The sequence below is a fragment of the Strix uralensis genome, chromosome 33, assembly GCF_047716275.1.
Source record: "Strix uralensis isolate ZFMK-TIS-50842 chromosome 33, bStrUra1, whole genome shotgun sequence".
NCBI lineage: Eukaryota > Metazoa > Chordata > Aves > Strigiformes > Strigidae > Strix > Strix uralensis.
The window spans coordinates 2264272-2282146 of NC_134004.1; the positions used below are offsets into that span (position 1 = coordinate 2264272).

At 55.9% G+C, this 17875-nt stretch overlaps 1 protein-coding gene across 7 annotated transcripts in view; it reads right to left on the reverse strand.

Annotated features, from left to right (window-relative positions):
- HDAC7 (histone deacetylase 7) overlaps positions 1-17875 on the reverse strand; it is an 89314-nt gene that overhangs the window by 31384 nt on the left and 40055 nt on the right. The window contains exon 1 of one of the 7 annotated variants that reach the window (XM_074853894.1): positions 16403-17031. The exons of 4 other annotated variants lie outside the window; for them this stretch is intronic. In XM_074853894.1, the coding sequence (XP_074709995.1) occupies positions 16403-16505 (103 nt within the window). In that variant the 5' untranslated portion in view covers positions 16506-17031. Of the gene's footprint in view, positions 1-831; positions 848-16402; positions 17032-17875 lie in introns of those variants that run through there. 2 more of the 7 variants (XM_074853890.1, XM_074853898.1) reach the window with 2 other exon arrangements.

Below are 17875 nucleotides of genomic sequence, written 5' to 3' on the forward strand. Positions count from 1 at the left end.
TCTTTGCAACAGGCGCAAACACCGTGATAAAATCCACTCCTGAGGCCAGTGGGATTTTCCACTGCAGGGAAAAAAACCCAACAAAACAACAAGACAGCAGAAGACACTTTCTCTGGACCCAGCCCGGAGGGCAAAACAAAGCCTCCAGGGAGCAAGTTCCACCCTAAATTCCTATTTTCTCCTCCAAATGGGAGGTGCACGTGTTCAGGCTCCTCCAGCATGCACGTCAGCAGCTGGAAAACCCTGCAAGGACCAACGCAAGCCCGTCCTGCCAGAGGACGGCTGCTGACGGCAGCTCGAGCAGATGAGGGCGGCAGAAGGACCTGGCCAGGGCAGAACTACTCAAAATTATGAACCAGTCCCCAAACTTGGGACCGTGACTCAAGCTGGTGCCAGTTTTGTTATGTCCTGTTCGGGAGGGCTTTGCAGGTTATTGCTTGCAGCCCTTTTTCACGATCAAGGTGGTGACAGAAAGTGTTTTTCTTAAAAAACACAAATGTGTGTGTGTATATATATATATATATATAAACCAAAAAAAGGCTCGAGATGCTTTTAGGACCCAAGCTGGGATTTCAGGACTGGCACCACCCAAACGAGCATCACAGAGTCAGCAACACAGCCAGAGCCACAAACCCTCCGGCGCTCCCCACCACCTCCGCAGCCGCGAAGGGCCGCAGCAGGGACAGAAACAGGAGGAAGAGAAGGACGGCCGACGCCACGCACCCCCCTGCTCCTCCTCGCCACCGCCCAGCCCTGCGAGCCCAGAGCACGGGCTCCGCTGAGCCCATCGGAGCCAGCAGACCAGCCCTGTGCAGACCGGCCTCCCTTTACCTGCCGAAAAGCGGGGCTGGGCCCTCTCAAAGCCCGTGCTGCTGGCGGAGCTGCTGGCGTCGCTCCCGAAGCCTGGCCAGGCAGGCAGCGCTACGAGCAGAGCTGCTCTGCTCCCTGAAGATTCCCAAGTGCATTTTTGCCCTGCTGATGGGTTAAAAATAGAAAGCATCAGTATTATTGTCCTGCAAGCAAATATAGAAAGATTACATCCTCACTGCTAAAATCTATGCAACAGAGACTTACTCTACGAGAGACACACAGGAAAGCTCTATTTCTGGAGGCAGTAACTTGGGAAGTTAGCACAACATCCTTAAGAGCATTCGTTAAACTGACGCGCCGCGGCATTAAACACCAGTGGTAAACTTGCCTTCCCCCTCCTCTCCTCGCTTCCCTGGGTTTTTTTGCAGGCTTTTCTGCATCTGCCGCAGGCCGCCTGCCTGCGCTGGCCTCCGAGGAGGGTGCACAGGCTTGCACGACACTCCCACCGAAGAACATACTGCCCCGGTGCTGCCCTCGCAGATGGGAAAGCAAGCGTGATCCAATTTGGGAGCGGTCTTGTCACCATCCTCACTTAACACTTTCCAGCTCTAAACGAAGCGCTGCTGCAGGAAAGCGGGTGACGCCGTCCCGACGGCCCCGGGGAGAGGGGCTCCGCAGAGCGGGGAGCTGGAGGCAGCTGGACACCCCATCCCTGCTCTAGTTCCCAACGGGTAAAAGCAGTTTGCACGCTCCTTTTGCAAAAGCAGTGTGCGTGCTTCCCCCTAAAGGGAAAAGCCACCTGTGACCTTGGTGGCAGGAGACCTGCTGAGCTTCCCCGTCCCCCCTTCCCCGCTCCTGCCCATCACCCCAGCTGATGCCAGAGGGAGGGGGGCCTCAGCTTGAACCTCATTCTTGGAAAGGGAAGATTTCTACGCAAGCTCGGCCTTTCCATGAGTGTTTGTGCGAACGCACTGGACCGCTCCCACCCAGCTGGGACCGGGCTCCAGATCCAATTTCATTTCTCAGAAAATCACACGGGAGATGAGAGGAATGTGTCAGGTCACTTCCAGCTCCAGGCGGGAACGCTGGCTTCTGCAAAAGTAGCCCTAGGAGAGAAAAAACCATGGGCAAGGGGATGTCTGTCCTTCCAGCAGCTCCCCGGAGAGGTGCCTAAACGGAGACGCACCACCAGGACCCACCATCCGACACCAAGCTCCAGTCTCAGCAGGCGGGAGCCAATGGCGCAGCGCTCGCCCCTCACCCTGAGGCACCCGGAGGCTGCCCCGGGCGCAGCACCGTGGGCATCGCTTAAGGGATCACTCAACTCCCAAAACCAAACAGCCTCCAGCTTCCAGCCTTCGCCTGCCTCGCTGGGGGCAGCAGCACCATGCAGGAGGGCCCAGGAGGCTGGGGTTGAGAGGTCACACCAGCATCCCCAGTGCCCAGCAAACATCTACCACTCGTCACCGCTAAGGCAGCGAGGCTGTAAATACGCTCCTGCAGACGCAGCGAATAGACCAAGCATAACTCACTTCACCCCCCTCCCCTTCTCCCCAAAACAAAACACACACCCAGAAACAGAAGGAAACCAGTCAGGAAAAACCCGACAGTAATTCAGCAACTATTTCAAGCGTTTTCATTCCCAGGAGGAGGCTGCTCTGCCCTCTGCCACATCCCCCCCACCGTACCGGAGCTGCCCGGTGCCCCTTCGCCGTCCCGTGCCAGGCGCTGGTGGGCAAAGCCTGCGGGGCCCTTCTCTCCTCATTTAATACCGCGCACATCTCAGCTGGCACTTCAGCGCGAAGGCGACGCCAGATTTCTCTCTGCTGAGCCAATGCACTTGGAAATGCATGACGACTTCAGCAGATTAATTGGAAACACAGCCTGGGTGTTGCAATCCCAGGAATGACTCCAATTTCAGGAACAAATGTTTTCATCTCTAACTGGGAGCAGTCACCCAAGTGGAAGGGCGCATTTTTGTTGCTGTAGCTCACCCCTCCCCTGGTGCGCGGGCGGTGGGAAGAGCGCAGCACCTCACCGCGACGGGGCCGCTGCGCCGGCGCTTGCGTCACCGGGGAGCTGCTGCTGCTGCTGCAGGGGTTCCTCGCGCTCCCGCTCGGCACTGGAGAGGGACGGCCCAAGGTTTTCCTACGTCGATCTCCTCTTGCAGCACCACATCATTCCTGACGGGGTCTGCAGCCTCCTCGGCCGACAGTGAGAGGTGGGCGAACAGGAGGGGACACGAGGGTCCCCTGTCACCGGCTCTCCAGGGATGGCTGTGGGGCTGGCAGAGCCAGCACCGCAGCACCTCTGCAAGGTCCTGCGGTGCCTCCGCAGCATCCTGAGGGCAACGTCTCCAGCTCTTGCCCTGGTGGCTTCCCAAAAGGCCTCTGCCCCTGCCAAAAGCCCCAGCTCTCCTGCTCCCCCCACCAAGGCTGGAGAAGATTTCCCTTTGCCGCACGACTCTTGCGTTTGCCACACTCGCCCATGGAAACTCTCCTCCTGAAGAGTCCCAAACTCTGCTTCTGCTGAAGGACACAGGCTTTGAGAGCTTAAAGATTCAATTTCCGTGCCCGCAGTAGCTGGAGGTGACTCTTCTGCTCTGCATCCAAGGGGTGGTGACAGCCTGGACCACCACACCAGCACACCTCAGCAGTGCTGGGGGAGATGCTGACGGTCAGCAAAACTTGGCTCCCCAAAGTCAAACCCAGGAGTTCGAGGGAGAAAGGACCCACTCCCCCAGCGAAGGTCCTGGGCTGAACTTGCCAGAGGCTGAAGATAAATCCCCATAAGACCATTCGCTCCATCTAGTGGCAAGCCATCCCCATGCTTCCATATTATTTCTCCCACTCTCTACAGCAACAACTCTCCCTTTTCCAGGAGTTTCAACATCAGTTTGCCATTTCTTTGCTCAGCCATGTTTGCTGCCAACCTCCCATGCTCTCTTAGGTGGTCCGTCTGCAGCCATCGCAAGCCTTGACGTTCTCCTTTTGCTGCCAAACACAAAAAGCTCTTCCACAGCTCAGCAGCGGCTTCCCCGCTCCCGAAGCTTGAGGTGATAAGGGAAGGAGAAAAGCTGGTCTATCCACCCTCAGAGCCCTGGCAGGGAAATCTGCTCCGATATCCTGCTGCCAGGGCTCCCGCAACCCAAGAAAAACTGTGTGGGCTGCGGAAAGGGCATGTGGCTGCTGCTGGAAAAAAAAAAAAAGGCAAGCTGGGAGCCCAGGGCCAGGCTGAGGGAGCAGCCAGCCTGCACGTGTGGGTCAGCGAGCACCCAAAAGGGAAGGAGGGTCTGGCTCTGGAGGTGCTGTGGCTGCTTTTTACCGATCCCCGTCCCGGCTGCAGACACGGAGCAACGCCTGGGTAAATTCCTGCTTTGGCAGAGGTGCAGCAGGAGACTCTCCTGCAGTGAGCGGCCGGGATCTGGAGCTAACAGCGAGCAAGCACAGCCCCGGCCTTGCACAGCCTAGATGAAGGCCATGATTTCAGCTAGATAAAAGTATTTTAATCTTCCCAGATAAATCAGCTCCTGCAGGCCTGATTTCTGCCAGCTCCATCTCCTCTCCCAGCTGTTTGGCCTCCGCTTTCAGCAAAGCCCTGCCAAGCCGAAGCCTGACCCAGGAGCGGGTGCATCCAGCGGCAGACAGCCCCGAGCTGCACAAACCCTTCCTGCAACCCCCCTGCCCCGCTCCAGGCTTAAATCCACCGACCCCAGCCCCAAATCCAATTCCTTTTTTTGTCTCTTAGACTAAGAGACTAAACATAGCCTCACAGGGCTCTTGTTGTCTGCATGGAAGACACAGCTCCCAGCCAGACCTCTGGGTTGGGATTTCTATTCCCTGCCATAAAGTTCCTGACTCCCTTTCTTATTCAGTGAGATAAGAGTTTCTAGGCATGGAGGAGCCGCAGACGCTGCCTCTCACTAGGACACCGCCGTCCCTTGCTCGTGACCGGACGGTGCCACTCGCTGCTCTCACCCCAGTCTCCCGCTTCCCACATCAGCCACCTTCCAGCCACGGCAATTTCAGCGCGCTCTTCTACGGAAACTCTTGAAGACAACGTGTCAGATGGCTCCCTAAAACACAAATCTGCTGGAAACTATTCACCCGTGACCAAACCCTCGCCTCAAAGTCACGTAAGTCATAGCCTTTCTGCCATTAATTTAGATATTCTGACAAAATAAAACCACCAGGTTTTGTAACGAGATGCCACTCGTCAGCTTTGCTCATCCCAGAGCCTGCTGCAAGAGCTTTATTTGGGGTATCCCTCTCTCTCCAACTGGGAGATCTGTACACTCACGCTAAGTACACCAGAAAAACAACCAGCAGCAGGTAACTGGGAACCTCTCTTCTGAACTGGGCTGTTGGTGGCAGGCTGGTCGGTAAGCAGGTAAGCTCTGGCAAAGTCTCATCTCTCATTCCCAGGGTCAGGAATGTGCGAGAGCTGCTGTGAGGAGATGAACGTGGAAGCCACGTGGACAGAGGGAAAAGCCACGGGGTTTTGCAAGGATCTCCTCCGGGAAGCAGCACTGTCGGGAGGCCTCCCCCACCAAGTCAGAAGATAAGAGGGCAGAAGGGAGGACATGCAGATTTCTGCAGATACAGCACACACCCAAGCTCAAACCAGGCCTAACCCACAAATCCTTCTGCAAGTTTCTCTGTCCCACCTCCAGATGTGCCAGCACCCCATCCTACACCCTCCACCCCTCCCAGGCTTCTCCTCAGACACACCCTCCACCTTCTTCGCTCGCTTGGCACATCGTCCCAGACACGTCCGCGTGGTGTGAAACGGCCTCTCCGTGCCAGCATCCCAACCTCCCCAGCAGGGAAGCAGCCAAGCGCTATCACTTGTTCCCATCACCGTCACAGGCTATCACCCAGTCCGGGCTCCTGCAGAAGAGAGAGCGAACCTCCACCCAACCAGCACAGTTACTCATGAGTAAGCCAGACCCAACAAGACATCCAACCCTGACAGCAAGGTCCCACCAAGGGAAAAAAAAAAAATTAAAAAAATCCTCCCAGTTCCTTGATCTTGACAGATCTTTCAAGGGTTCGTCATCAGCACTGTTACAAATCCACACCTCAAAACACAAACAAAAACGGCAGCCAATAAAACTGACAGGAACCGCAAACGAGACTTGTAGATCTTCGGCCAGGGAAGGAGCAGACTCCAGACGTTTCTCCAGGGACTCCCTTCTGCTGTGATCTGACACAAGAAGAGATCAGATGTGGCATTGCTAGGATTGTTCACGAGATGGACAGAGCCAACACAGAAACCACAAGCTAACCTCTGCCTCCAGCACATCCTTGGCTTGGTCCACTGGCCAAAGGAGCTGATGGCTGGAGCCTCCTTTGTCGAGATAACCAGCCTGAGCTTCACCATCAGCTCTCCCTGCGCGGCAGATCCTACATCTGTGTAGTTTTGAGTCTTTTCCACTGAGTCACTGCCCTTGCTGAAGTAGCCAGTACGGTGCTGGCCACAGCATGGAGACCACTCAGAGAGTCATGAGCTACAGAGGCGATGACATCTCCTTACTCCTACTCAACGTTTCTTGGTGTCACTCAAGCAGCACAGACTCCGTGGAGCCTTCAACCCTGTTCAGTTATTTTCAGGGACTCGAGCACAGCCACCACGGCATCGCCTGAGCAGAGCCGGCATCATCTCTCTCCTGACAGCTCAGTTCCTGCTCACGGATACGGATGCTGTCGATTCATGCCAAATAAACCTCTACTAGGAAAACCCACAAGAAGTACACGAAGTCTGCAGGCGTAGGGAGACAGAGGGCAAAGGATACCCGGTAGAGACACGCTGCAGGCACGTCTTTACTGCTCGGTTGCATCCACATCTTTGCAGCTACAGACCACCAATACAGTACTCTTAGTCTTCCAAGTCTAAAGACTAGTTTATCCTCCCAAGGAAGGTGGTTAACATTCACCTGCAGTATTTACAAAGATAACAAGCAGCACAGAGCTGATGTCTAGCTCCCCGACTCTCTGCAAGGCTCCTACCTGTCAGTACAGGGTTCCTCAGGTTGCTGCTCGCTCCAGAATTGGGGGTGCATTGCAACAAGCCCTCTCGGTGACAGATGAGACACAGAACCACCACCCCCTGCTTGGTTACAACCCACTATTGGTATTTATTTTAATCAGAGTCACCGCGTGGTGCAACCGAAGCGCCAAAGCCTGTCTCAAGAGCGCCCGCAGCTAGCGTGGCAGGCTGGGGGCACAGGGGTCTCTTTTTGCAGTGCCTTTACCTACAACTGTTCGGCATCTCTAGGTCTGCTCACGAAGTGCCCCTAACCACAGCGGAGACGAGCAGTGCACCTGCGAGCCTGTCCTTCACGCTGTCCCCTAAAGCACAGTTGTATGCTTGCGCCGTTGCGTTTCACAAGTCGCAGGCTGCAAGAGCTGTTGGTTCCCCCGCTCCTGAAACAGCACAACTTGCTGCTGTAGTTTGTCATGGTCTCAGTAGTCATTTTACCACTAAATTTCCATTGAGAGACTCGGAAATATTGCAGAAACGGCCTCTGCAGGATGTGCTGGGAGATGTCTGCAGACAGCACACGCAGGGCTGACCATCACCAGAACCCCCCCAGCCCCCCTTGTCTGATCTGGGATATAAAGTGACGGTGCCTGTCAGTGCTGAAAAACAAAACTCTAGAGTCTGACTTCAGGGTAAGATCCAAATCCACCAGCTACAGCTGTGATTCATCTGCCAGAGTCGACATTTCAGTGCAGATGTCTGAGCAGTAATCCCGTGGTGGACATCCCAAAACGGTGCGGTTTGTCTGCCCCAGCAGCTCTTCCGCCTCCCCGAGTGCGGCGACACGCGGTTCAGGCTCAGACGCAAACGCCATCGCTGCAGACGCCTAAAACTCGGGGAGTTAAACCCGATGCACGCTGCTCCCAAGAAGCGAGCAGCGGCATGGATCTGCTCTCCCCCAAAGCCAAGTGGAGCCCAGACGCCCGGCTCAGCTCCCTGTACAGGAGTCAGAAAGCAGAGTCCCCAAAACGCGGGTGGAAATCGGTTTTGGGGCGGCGGTGGAGCCGTGGCGGCGGAGCCGTGCCAGCAACCGTTTCATTTGTGCCAATTTCACAACTTCTGAGACATGAGGAGTTCAACAAAAACCCTTCCTGCAATTTAAAGGAACTTTTTATGGCTCCGCATCATGCACGGAGGCTACCCGAGAGCTACTAGAAAACTGAATGCACAGCCTAAAGATGACGGCATCCTCCAGGCACGCGAAACCTGGGGTGTAACCGCACTTCGGGGTCTACGTTGCTCTGAGCATCTTAGAAAGCTGCAGCCAACTCAACCCACAGATGACACCAAACTCCGCCTGTTCTCCCTCCCTGAGCATCCCCAGATTTTGGGGCTCCGTGCAGCCCTACACGTGATTTTCTAGCACAAAACCGGGTCCGGTGCTGATCCGGTGAGCGCCGAACACCCCGGGAGGACGGGCACAGCCAGGCGGCGGGTGTTTGCAGGTGCTCCGTGTCCGTACAGGTGTACGACTTGGATGTTTGCCTTCCGGAGTGTTTATCTCCGGGCTGTGTCTGCACACAAGCTTATCTCCGAGGGGAGGGGTGTGTTGCTCCTGCACACACTGTTATCTCGAGGGATGTGGGCCTTCCTCCGCGGTGAACACCGCACGGGTGAGCTTACCTGCAGGCCCCGTGGCTTGGTACCCGCGCCGGCGCTGGGGCCTGCAGGATCACTCCTGCTCCTCCCCATCTCTCCTGCCCTCTCCCTCGCTCAGCCCCAGTCCCTTTTTCACCACCCAAGCGGGTGGCACTGAAAAATGCAGCAGCTCTTCGAAGGAGGGGAAGGGAAGGAGATGCAGGAAGGGCAGAGCAGGGAGAATGGAGGGATGGTGGGGTCCTAACAGAGGAGCACCGATCCCATCTCGACATGTTTGGGGTCTCCCCACAACCTCTCTTGACAGAATGACCTCAGGAAGAGCCCCAATTTCTACATAAACACCTCATCTCTTACCATCTCACCCCAGCTCTCTAGTTCGCAGAGGGGACAATGAACTCAGCCATTCCTAACGTTCATCTAATGTGGCCAAACCCTCTAGAGAAACCTCCCAGCACCTCCTCACCACCGGACCCGTTCTGGCCCAGGGAGGAGGGCTGCCTGCGGCAGTCCAAGGCCATCGCCTCTCCTGGGAAGGCACTAACTCGCTCTCACATCACCGCAGCATCGGCTGGACACCTCCATCTCCATCTCCTGTGTGCACACTGGCTTCACGGGTCCAGCCCCACCAGGTGTGCTCTGTGGTCCCTCCCAGCACTTCTCAATCACTCCAAGCCTTTCCAAAACACCCAGAAGCTGCTGCAGCGGAGGCTCCTGCAGCGCAGCAGGGGGAAGGATGGCTCTGAGCCTCCCAGACAGTGCTCTCAGCAGTGCCCCGGGCCGTTTGGTTTTTTCACAACACCAGGATATTGAGTCACGGTCAGCCTCCCCGCAGCCTGCGCTCACCCATGCAACCACCCGGCTGCTGGGGCTCGTCTTACCCAAGACACGGCTCCGTCTCCAACCTCCCCGCGCGCACTCGACCCTGGGCTCAGCAGCTCTGAACCTGCCGAAACGAGGAAGCTGGGAAACTCTTCTGGCAGAGCTCCCGAGCGAGCACAGCTTGTGTATTCGTTGCCTCAGATCTACCCGGTCTCCTCTAATTTGCCCAAAAGCCCTTGGCCTCTTACGCCCGCAAGTTCAGCTGTCACGGGCTGTGGGAAACCTCAGCTTTGGAAATGCTGCATTTACAGTGATGCAACTCGGGAGACATTTGTCGTCCAAAGTTGTTTTTAAGGGGGCGAGGTGGATTAAGCCGCCTGGTTTAAGAATTGACCCTCGATGCAGATGGCAGTGGCCAACTGCCTGCCTCGCAGCCTCCATGAGCTGTAACCCTACCTCCCTTCCTCTCCCTCCCCCACAGCCCCGGTCCCTTTGCTCACACGGTTCCTGCAATTCCTGGCCCTCGGCTTCGATGCGTTGCACAGCTTCCGCCACCATCTGGGCTCCATTTAGGGGAGCTGATGTTTTTCACAGGGCTGTAATCTAAACTTTGGTATTGAGTTTACATCTCGCATACCAGCGTCTCACCACTGAGCCTGGCCACGCAGAAGGGGTGTCTCGGCTGCCAGGCTCGGTCCTACCGCAGAAGGATGCGGCATGTCGGCGGCTCCAGTACCTGGGAATTGTGCTGCCATGAATGCAGAAGACCGAGAATCGGGGATCCATATGCACAAACCACCTACAGATCCAGCGAGGCATGGACCCTGCCAGTGGGTGCGAGCCGGGAGAGCCCAATGAGCTGGGAATGAGGTCAGCTTCCCCCGGGAGCCCAGGGAGGCTGCGGATGGGAGTCAAAGCCCTGAATCAGCATTATCCAGGCTCCACCTCTAGCAGCAGGAAATTCTCCTGATTTTTGGCCTTAAACCCTACCCTTATCTCCATCCAGACACTGCAGAGTCTTTCAGAAGAGTCGGGTCCCGCAAGCGGTGCTGGACGTTGCTCTTTGGAGGGAGGGGGGCTTCTCCTGGGGCGGCGGGGCATGGACACCAAGAGCCAGTGGGAGCAGACGAGCACCCAGTGCAGCATCACAGGCCTGGTGCTGCTCTGCCTGGCCCAGACGGAGCAGATACAGCCTCTGAAGACAAGTTCTACCTCTGCCTCCACCAGCAGCCATCCCAGACTGCCCGCAGCCTGCTGCCTGCGCCCCTGCAGGCCATGCCTGTGGAGCAGGGAGGAGATGCGAAGGGATGGTCCATTCCCACCACCATCTCTGACCAGCTGGCAGAGTCCAGCTTCAAGCTTGGCCCTTTGACACACAGGCAGGCTTGTCCTCTCCAGCTGCAAACGGAAAACCCAGAGCACAGCTCCCAACCTCTTCTAAAGCAAAGTTTGATTATAAATTTGGCCGAGTTAAAGAGGTTTGAAAAATTACGAGCGTCCCGCAGTTATGTGTCACATCAGATCATGCTATGAGTTGTGTTAGAGCAAACAACCCATCGCCTACCTCTTCACTGGGAGATGGAGGTTGGACATCCCCTTGCCGCTGCCACCTCCCTAGCACCTGCCTGCTCTCCCATTCCCATTTCTCACCTCCCATACCAGGCTCCTCAGCTCTGTCCCTACAGCCCTGGCCAGAGAGCAGGAGCCCAGGCTCGTGCTGAGCTCCTGTAGGTCCCAAGTGTCGCTTGCTGAGGCAGCTGGACCCACGCACCACCTCTATGGGCTGGAGCTTACGGAGGAGGAGAGGAGATATTCGTTTTATGGATATTTATCTGCTGGGCAGCTGGGAAACCAAGTTTTGCAAAGGCTATTCTGGGTGGAGAAGAAGAGGTGCACACTTGGGAAAGCCTGGGGAGCTGGAGACGCGAGCAGAGGCAGCAGAAGCAAGTCAGGGATGCAGAGTGGCTTATGCATTGCCTGGTCCACCGCTGTTCGCATTCAGAACGGCACAGACACAACCCAACCACACCGGCCACAAGCTGCTGAGCTGTTTGGAGAAGGACGAGGGCTCTGGTGGGCCGGGGCCCAGAGCCAGGGGTCTTTCAGCAATGCAACACGCAGCGCCGCTGAGTCTGTCGGCACCTGCACTCCCAGGCGAGACACGCAGATCTCGCTGCCCGAAAGATCCGACGCTCCCAGGAGCACGTCAGGACACCCAGTTAGACTGGGCTCCTACCAGACTGCTCTCCACCCTCTTGGGCTCCTGCTCCGGCGTATATTAAACAGACATCAAAATGCACAAAGAGTCTTTAGCAGGGAGCTGCTCAGAGCTCTCCCTTCCCAGTGCCCTACTCAACACCCACGTCTCCCATTCAGCTATTCCCTACGAACCGAGAGCAGAGTCGATCAGCCAGGCTGCAACGGATGAGGGACCCACCGCTTGGTTCATCCAGGCTCCTGACCCAGCCCCAGGCAGGCCCAGCTGCCCGTGAACAGGCGACGACCGGCCACTGTCCCAGCACGGGATGTCAGAGCAGCAAGCAAAGGAGCACACAGAAACCCCAGCTGCATGCAGGGCCTCGCCGTGGAAGCACACACGAAAGAAAAACCAGCTGAAAAGCCAGAAAAACGCAGGCAAGGTGCTGCATTTGCACAGGGGCTGGCACGACAGCTCCTCTACGAGCCACCGGCCCGGCTCTCCAGCCCCCACAGTTATTTATGAACTGCGAGGGCTCGCAGCCGCAGCACCGCCCTCCGCCCTCCTGCCAACACACTTTGCCAATGGGCACAACAATTTTTGCAAGAGTGCTGAGAGCTGATCCTGGGCTGGGAGGCTGGTCCGAGCGCCGCAGGGGCAGCGGCAGCCCCCAGGCACCCCCCCGCACCCCCGCCTGCCCCCCGACACGTCCGCACCAGCCTTCCTCCACCTTCCTCCGCCAGCTGCAAGGTGGGCAGAGCCCCAGCCAGCGTCCAGAGGAGCGGCTCTGTGAGCCCGCCGGGCAGCCAAGATGGCTTGATCCCAGCAATCCACAAGGCTCAGCCAAAACCAAAAAATAATGTTTTCATACTTTGACTTTTCAGGCAGGATTTAGTCATTTGTGGACACGAGGGCTTGGCAGGACTGTGCTGCCTCCACTTACCTACTCCAGTAAGCAGCTGTTTACGACAGCAGAGCCTTGAAGATGGAAGGAGAGAGAGGACTTGTGATTTAATTTAAAAAGAGGTGAATTATTCTTGCTTTGTTTATAGAGCATCCAGCTGACGAGGAAGGGGGGAATTCAGCATCCTGCATGGCCAGGGATGGACTCGCCGCACGAGACAAGGCGTTGCAACACAAACAACCTCCGACGGCTCCGCAATGAGCGCTCGGACAAATCCAACAGGGACTTTTGCCCCGTCTACCTAATGGCTAAAAAATTAGTTATAGGCAGAAAAGCCAAACCCTCTCTGAGTACACTTGCTTTAAAGAGGCAAGTGGCTGAGTGTGGTCTGTTATACTAGAAAAGCAGGTTCCAGCCCCGGCTTTGTAAGGGTTGTACAAGCCCTGTTTGCTCACCCCTGCGCTGGGGCACTCGGAGTCTGCCCGACACGGGCAGGGAGAGCAGAAGTGAAGCCATAATCGATACAGGCTCGTGGCGGGGAGCTGGGGGCATCCCTCGGAAATCCTCCGTGCGTGGCTCCAAGGGTTTGGCCCCAAACTGCCCCAGCCTGGATCTGACACCGAGGGTTACAGAGCCAGCCTAATGCATAGGAAGCTTTCAGAAAGACTGAAAAATTCAGAGGTGTCTGAGGAGCCTGCACTGCTGTGTCCCCCTGCTCTGGCTTTCCCTTCTCCAGCACAACGTGCTCGGTGCCACCTTTGTGCTCCGCTCCTCCACGCTGCAGCACTTCGGGCTCAGAGTTAGACCTCTCCATGTCTTGGAGGCCAGTTTTTGTGTTCACCATAGCAAGGTTTGCATCCCTACCTTGCTCTCAAGACCCCTTTCTCACCGAGTCCCTGGGTCCAGCCACCTGTAGTCTCACACCCTTTGGTGCTGGAAACACCAAAAGAAGAGCCTCCTGCTGATGTCCGAGCTTGATGTGCCACCTCCACGCCAGACGAAGATACAGATAACCGCCAAGCTCACCCTGCACAGCGTGGCTATCCCATCTCAGCACCCTGCAGACCCCCTTCAAAAATTCTGTATTTAAGGTGGGAAGAAAGGCTCCCTGCATCTCCCTGCTCCACTGCAGCTCCCAGGCCGGGTCACAAGCACAGCCGGGTGCCTCCAAGCTCTGGAGAAGAAAGGGATGAGGTTTGCAGGGAAGAGCTCATATGGAACTAAGGAAACAGTTTCTGCCACAACGCAACCTTGTTCTGCCACCACCATTATGAGCACCTGTTTGGTTCCTCACCCAGAACCTTACCTTAGTCCTAAAATCACCTTCCAAGCATCCCAAGAGCCTTGGCCATCGCTGCTTCAGAGCAAGCCCAGCTCCAGGGAGCCCCAGGGACGTCACCGACAAGGCAGGAGAAGACCTTGCTGCGATCCTGCGCACACCTCACCACACTCTGCGGGAGCTACAAGCCCAGCTCTGAGCAGCCAGGACAGCCCACGGATCTTCTACAGAGGAGTCAAAGCACCGAAAGCCCTTGCACTCGGGAGCCAAGATCCGCTTTAGTCCCCTAATTCTTCTCATTGAGCCAACAGCAAGGTTTGCCCGTGCTAGCATGCGAAGGACAGAGCCATCTTCACCTCCCAAGGCCTGGCCTGTCAGAACTTCTGTCTTGCAAATGTGTCCTCAACGCCTGACAGTGCCGAAGCCACCGCGTCCCTCTCTTGGTCTCAACACACGGCCTTGGGCGTGGGATGAGACAAACTGGGAAGGCAGGTTACGAACACACAAAGGAAGCTCCACCAACACCTCCAGTTTGCCAGAGCGCGGTGGCTCCCAGCCTTGCAACAGGCAAATGGTTTATCCAGCCGCAGAGCCAAAACCTCCCCCCAGCGTCTGCGAAGGGTGCAGAGACATGGGCAGGCTCTGCGGCACATATTCTCTGAAGAATTTAAAGAAAAAAAAAAAAAAGGGAAATTGCAAGAAGCTACAAGTTTGCCACCACTGCGTCATGTGTCTAAGCCTGCTTCTTCTTCTGATGAGCTCTGACGACCGGAGGATGCGAGCTGGGAGAAGGACAAGGCTGCAGAAGGGTGGGCAAGGCTCAACATGTGCCTGCACTTCCTCCGAACCACTAAACGACACCAGATCTGTTGGCAAGATCTTTGTTACAGTTAGACAGGGTGCCTCTCTGTGTAGAAAGAGGATAAACCAAGCCTAATCTAGAGTGCCAGAAGATGAGGACAGCAGGAGGAGGGGAGAAAAAAAACTCTTGTTCACCTCAGCAAAATATTAGTTCTGGTGCAACTCCCCACCTCAGTGTCAGATTAAAACTTTTCAGGCACGAGCCCAAGGCTTATCTGCTGCTCCCCTCCCTTCTCCCACATTTCTGTTATTAAAACCAACTAACACTACTTATCTACAAATCCTGCCTCTTAAACCAGCAAAGCCACACCACAGTTCCTGCAGTGTTGACGCTGCCGCGGCCCTTTGCTGAAGTGGCGAGCCCGGGGGGAGGCCAACAGCTCGCTCCCCACAGACCGTGCACCGTCTGCCTCCAAAGCTCATCCCCTGCGCGGGTCCCACCACGATGTGGTTCCCGCCGTGATGCTCTGCAGCCAGCATCTGCATTTTCACACGCTGATCAAACCACTGAAAGCATCCCAAAGGCTGAATTTCCACAGGAGCCTGTAGCAAAGCCGGCATGGAGCAAGTCTTCAAGGAAAGGGAGTTATTCCAGAGTTGTGCTTTGTGACCAGCGTGGGATAAAGCTCAAAGAGGCACATGGAAGATTTCACTCGGGCAGCGCATGGATCCGCAGCACAAACCCATTAAGCCTGGCCACTGGCAGGAGAAGTTTTTCATCAAGGAGCCTCTGTGCCCTCCAGGCAGACTCCACGCAGAAGTTGTACAGCTGTCCCGAATTTGAAAGACAGATAAGGCTCAAATGATTCATTCAGTGTAAACCTTTATTTGTTCTTGCTTACCCAGAAGGAGCCAGCAGCTGCTAATGCTAAACTGGGCCAGCTCCCAAGCGCAGACAAAGGCCTGCAAAAATGGGTTTAAGGAGGAACTGATTGTTCAAAAAGCAGTCCTAGAAGAGGGAGTTAGAAATAGGGAGTGCAGCGCAGTACAGGAGGAAGAGGAAGCCAGAGAGCACCTAAAAATAAATTTTAAAAAAAGCAGTCAGGCACAGGACAAAGGCCTCGTCTGCACGTGACCCGTTACCCGCAGCGTAGGCAGGATGCGAATTCAGTACACAACACTCACTCCCCAGCAACCCCACGTACAGAGCCTCAGCCACCTCGCAGCAAAAGCCACGGCCAGCACCTTTCATCCCCGGGATGGGCTCCTGTCTCCTGTGCCATAAATCCCTGGGGTGCAGGATGCTGCTCCTGCCCGTGCCCTAACCCCAGCACGCTGTGTCTGAGCCACTCCTGGGCGGAAATCCATCTAAACCCAGCAGAGCTGGCAGCAGACAGCTTCAACCATAGTTTGACAAAGTTAAAGGAATTTAAATGAAGTCTGGAAAACAAGATTTCTCCCAAAATGCACTCTCAAAAATAGCTAAATCCTGCTGAAGGACTAGTGGGGGGTCCCTCTGCACCCACCTAGGCAGCACCTTCATCAGATCTGAGCAAGAGGTGGTGGGAAAACGGCGAGTTCCCAATGAAACAGCCAGACAAGGCGGAGCAGGTAACAGATGAGCCTGTCCTGTGTTTGCTGGTACAACTGGGACTGATGCTGTCTGCTCCTCTGCTGTGGCTACAAGGCTGCGGAAAGCTCCCATATAGGCACCAAGCTGGGACGCTGCAGACTGGCCATCAAAATCTTGAAGCCCGTAACCCGCCTGGGTGGTGGTTGTGTCCAGCAGACACAGATTGGAGCTTCAGCTCAGGCCCCTGCGTGAACCGTTCTCCGTGTGCCGTAGGGAAGGATGCTCCCATGTAGACCTTTAGCCAGCCCACCCGACTAGTCAGGATTCACAGCCCTGCACGGAAGGAAAAAAATCCCCCAGGGTGGGAAAAGCACTTACAGGATGGGCTGAACATCACCAGCGCAGCAGATATCTTCAGCCTCAGTGCAACACTCTGAGAACATCCAGCTAGTTCCGCTCCCGGGAAGCCACCGCTCTGCATCCCACATTCACTTCTGCTTCACTCCTGCCACCAACGAACGGATCTGGCCATCAGCGCAGCAGTAAGACGCATCTGATAAGGCTGCTCGTCGCTGGGCCAGATGCAATCGGCCACTTAACAGACTCTCCAGCACCGAGTCACCCTGTCACCTGAGCCCTCTGCCTCCTCCGGAGCACGTACGCGCTCCGGCAACTCTTATTTCCTACTCACGTAGATAAGGCTCTCTTTTTGAGCACGAAAGTCTGAGGCTGCTGAGCCGGGCTTTACCCAAGCCGTCCCTTCAAAGCTGCCATGAAACGCAAACAGGACTCCTGCATGGCCTAAATTTGCTAGTCTTTACCCTACAGTCCTTGAACTCATGACTACTGAGTAACGCGGCTTGCTCAGCTAACCAGCAAGCTAAGAATAGAGACCTTGAAGTGAAACCTACTGGGATTGGCAGCTATTTTGAGCGCACTCAGCCGGCGGGGCAGCGTGACATAAGAGGATACAAAGAGGAAACTCTGCACAACAACTCTCACCTCACCAAGAAAGATTTGGGTAACAGAAGGTAGAGCCACCGCGCGTGCTTTTGAGGCAAAGCAAATGCTGTGAGGAATCCCCAAGGCCATCTCCACGGCGCTTTGCCAGCTCACCCCTCAGAACCCAAGCCGTGGCACCTGTGTTTGCGGCAGCGTGGTACAAGCGGGTTGTCCCCAGGCACAGCGGTGCCCTGAGCATCCCCAGGACCGGCTGAGCCCCCCCAAGAGCCGCACAGCTGGACCCCAACAGGCACCAGCCCAGCATGGCCATTGCTCTTGCTCACTTGGGATCCAGCCAAACCCCAGCAAACCGCCTCCCGTGCTGCCCGTGCCTCCGCCACGCGGCCCACAGCGGGCCGAGCGTGTTGCCATAGGCTCAGCCTGCCCAGGCACCTCCGTGGAGCGGGCCTGCCAGCGATCCTGCTGCGACCGAGCCCAGGCTCAGAGGGAGCTGACACGACCAAAGCAACCAGACACAAACCCCAAACCTCGTCGTTGCTTCCCTCAAGCTGACCCTCACAGCTCTTCAGCGTAGCAGAAAGGGCTGCGATCACGCCCAGTCGCCAGATGTGTTTAGGAAAGATCTGGTCTTGGTTAGCAACCAACATTAAGATTAATGTAGGGAAATTTAAATGGCAATACTCGGAGCGTATTTGATTTCAACCCTTAGATACTGGGAAAACAAACACACAAGCTACGGTTTCTGGAAATCAAACTCACCACCTGAAACCGGTCCCTGCAGCAGCTCTCTGCTCGTTCACAGGGTGTCCATCTCGTCAGCGTGTGCATCTCAACACTCGTGATGCCAGCATATTCTGCCAGCTTACTCAAAACCGAGAAATGTATTTT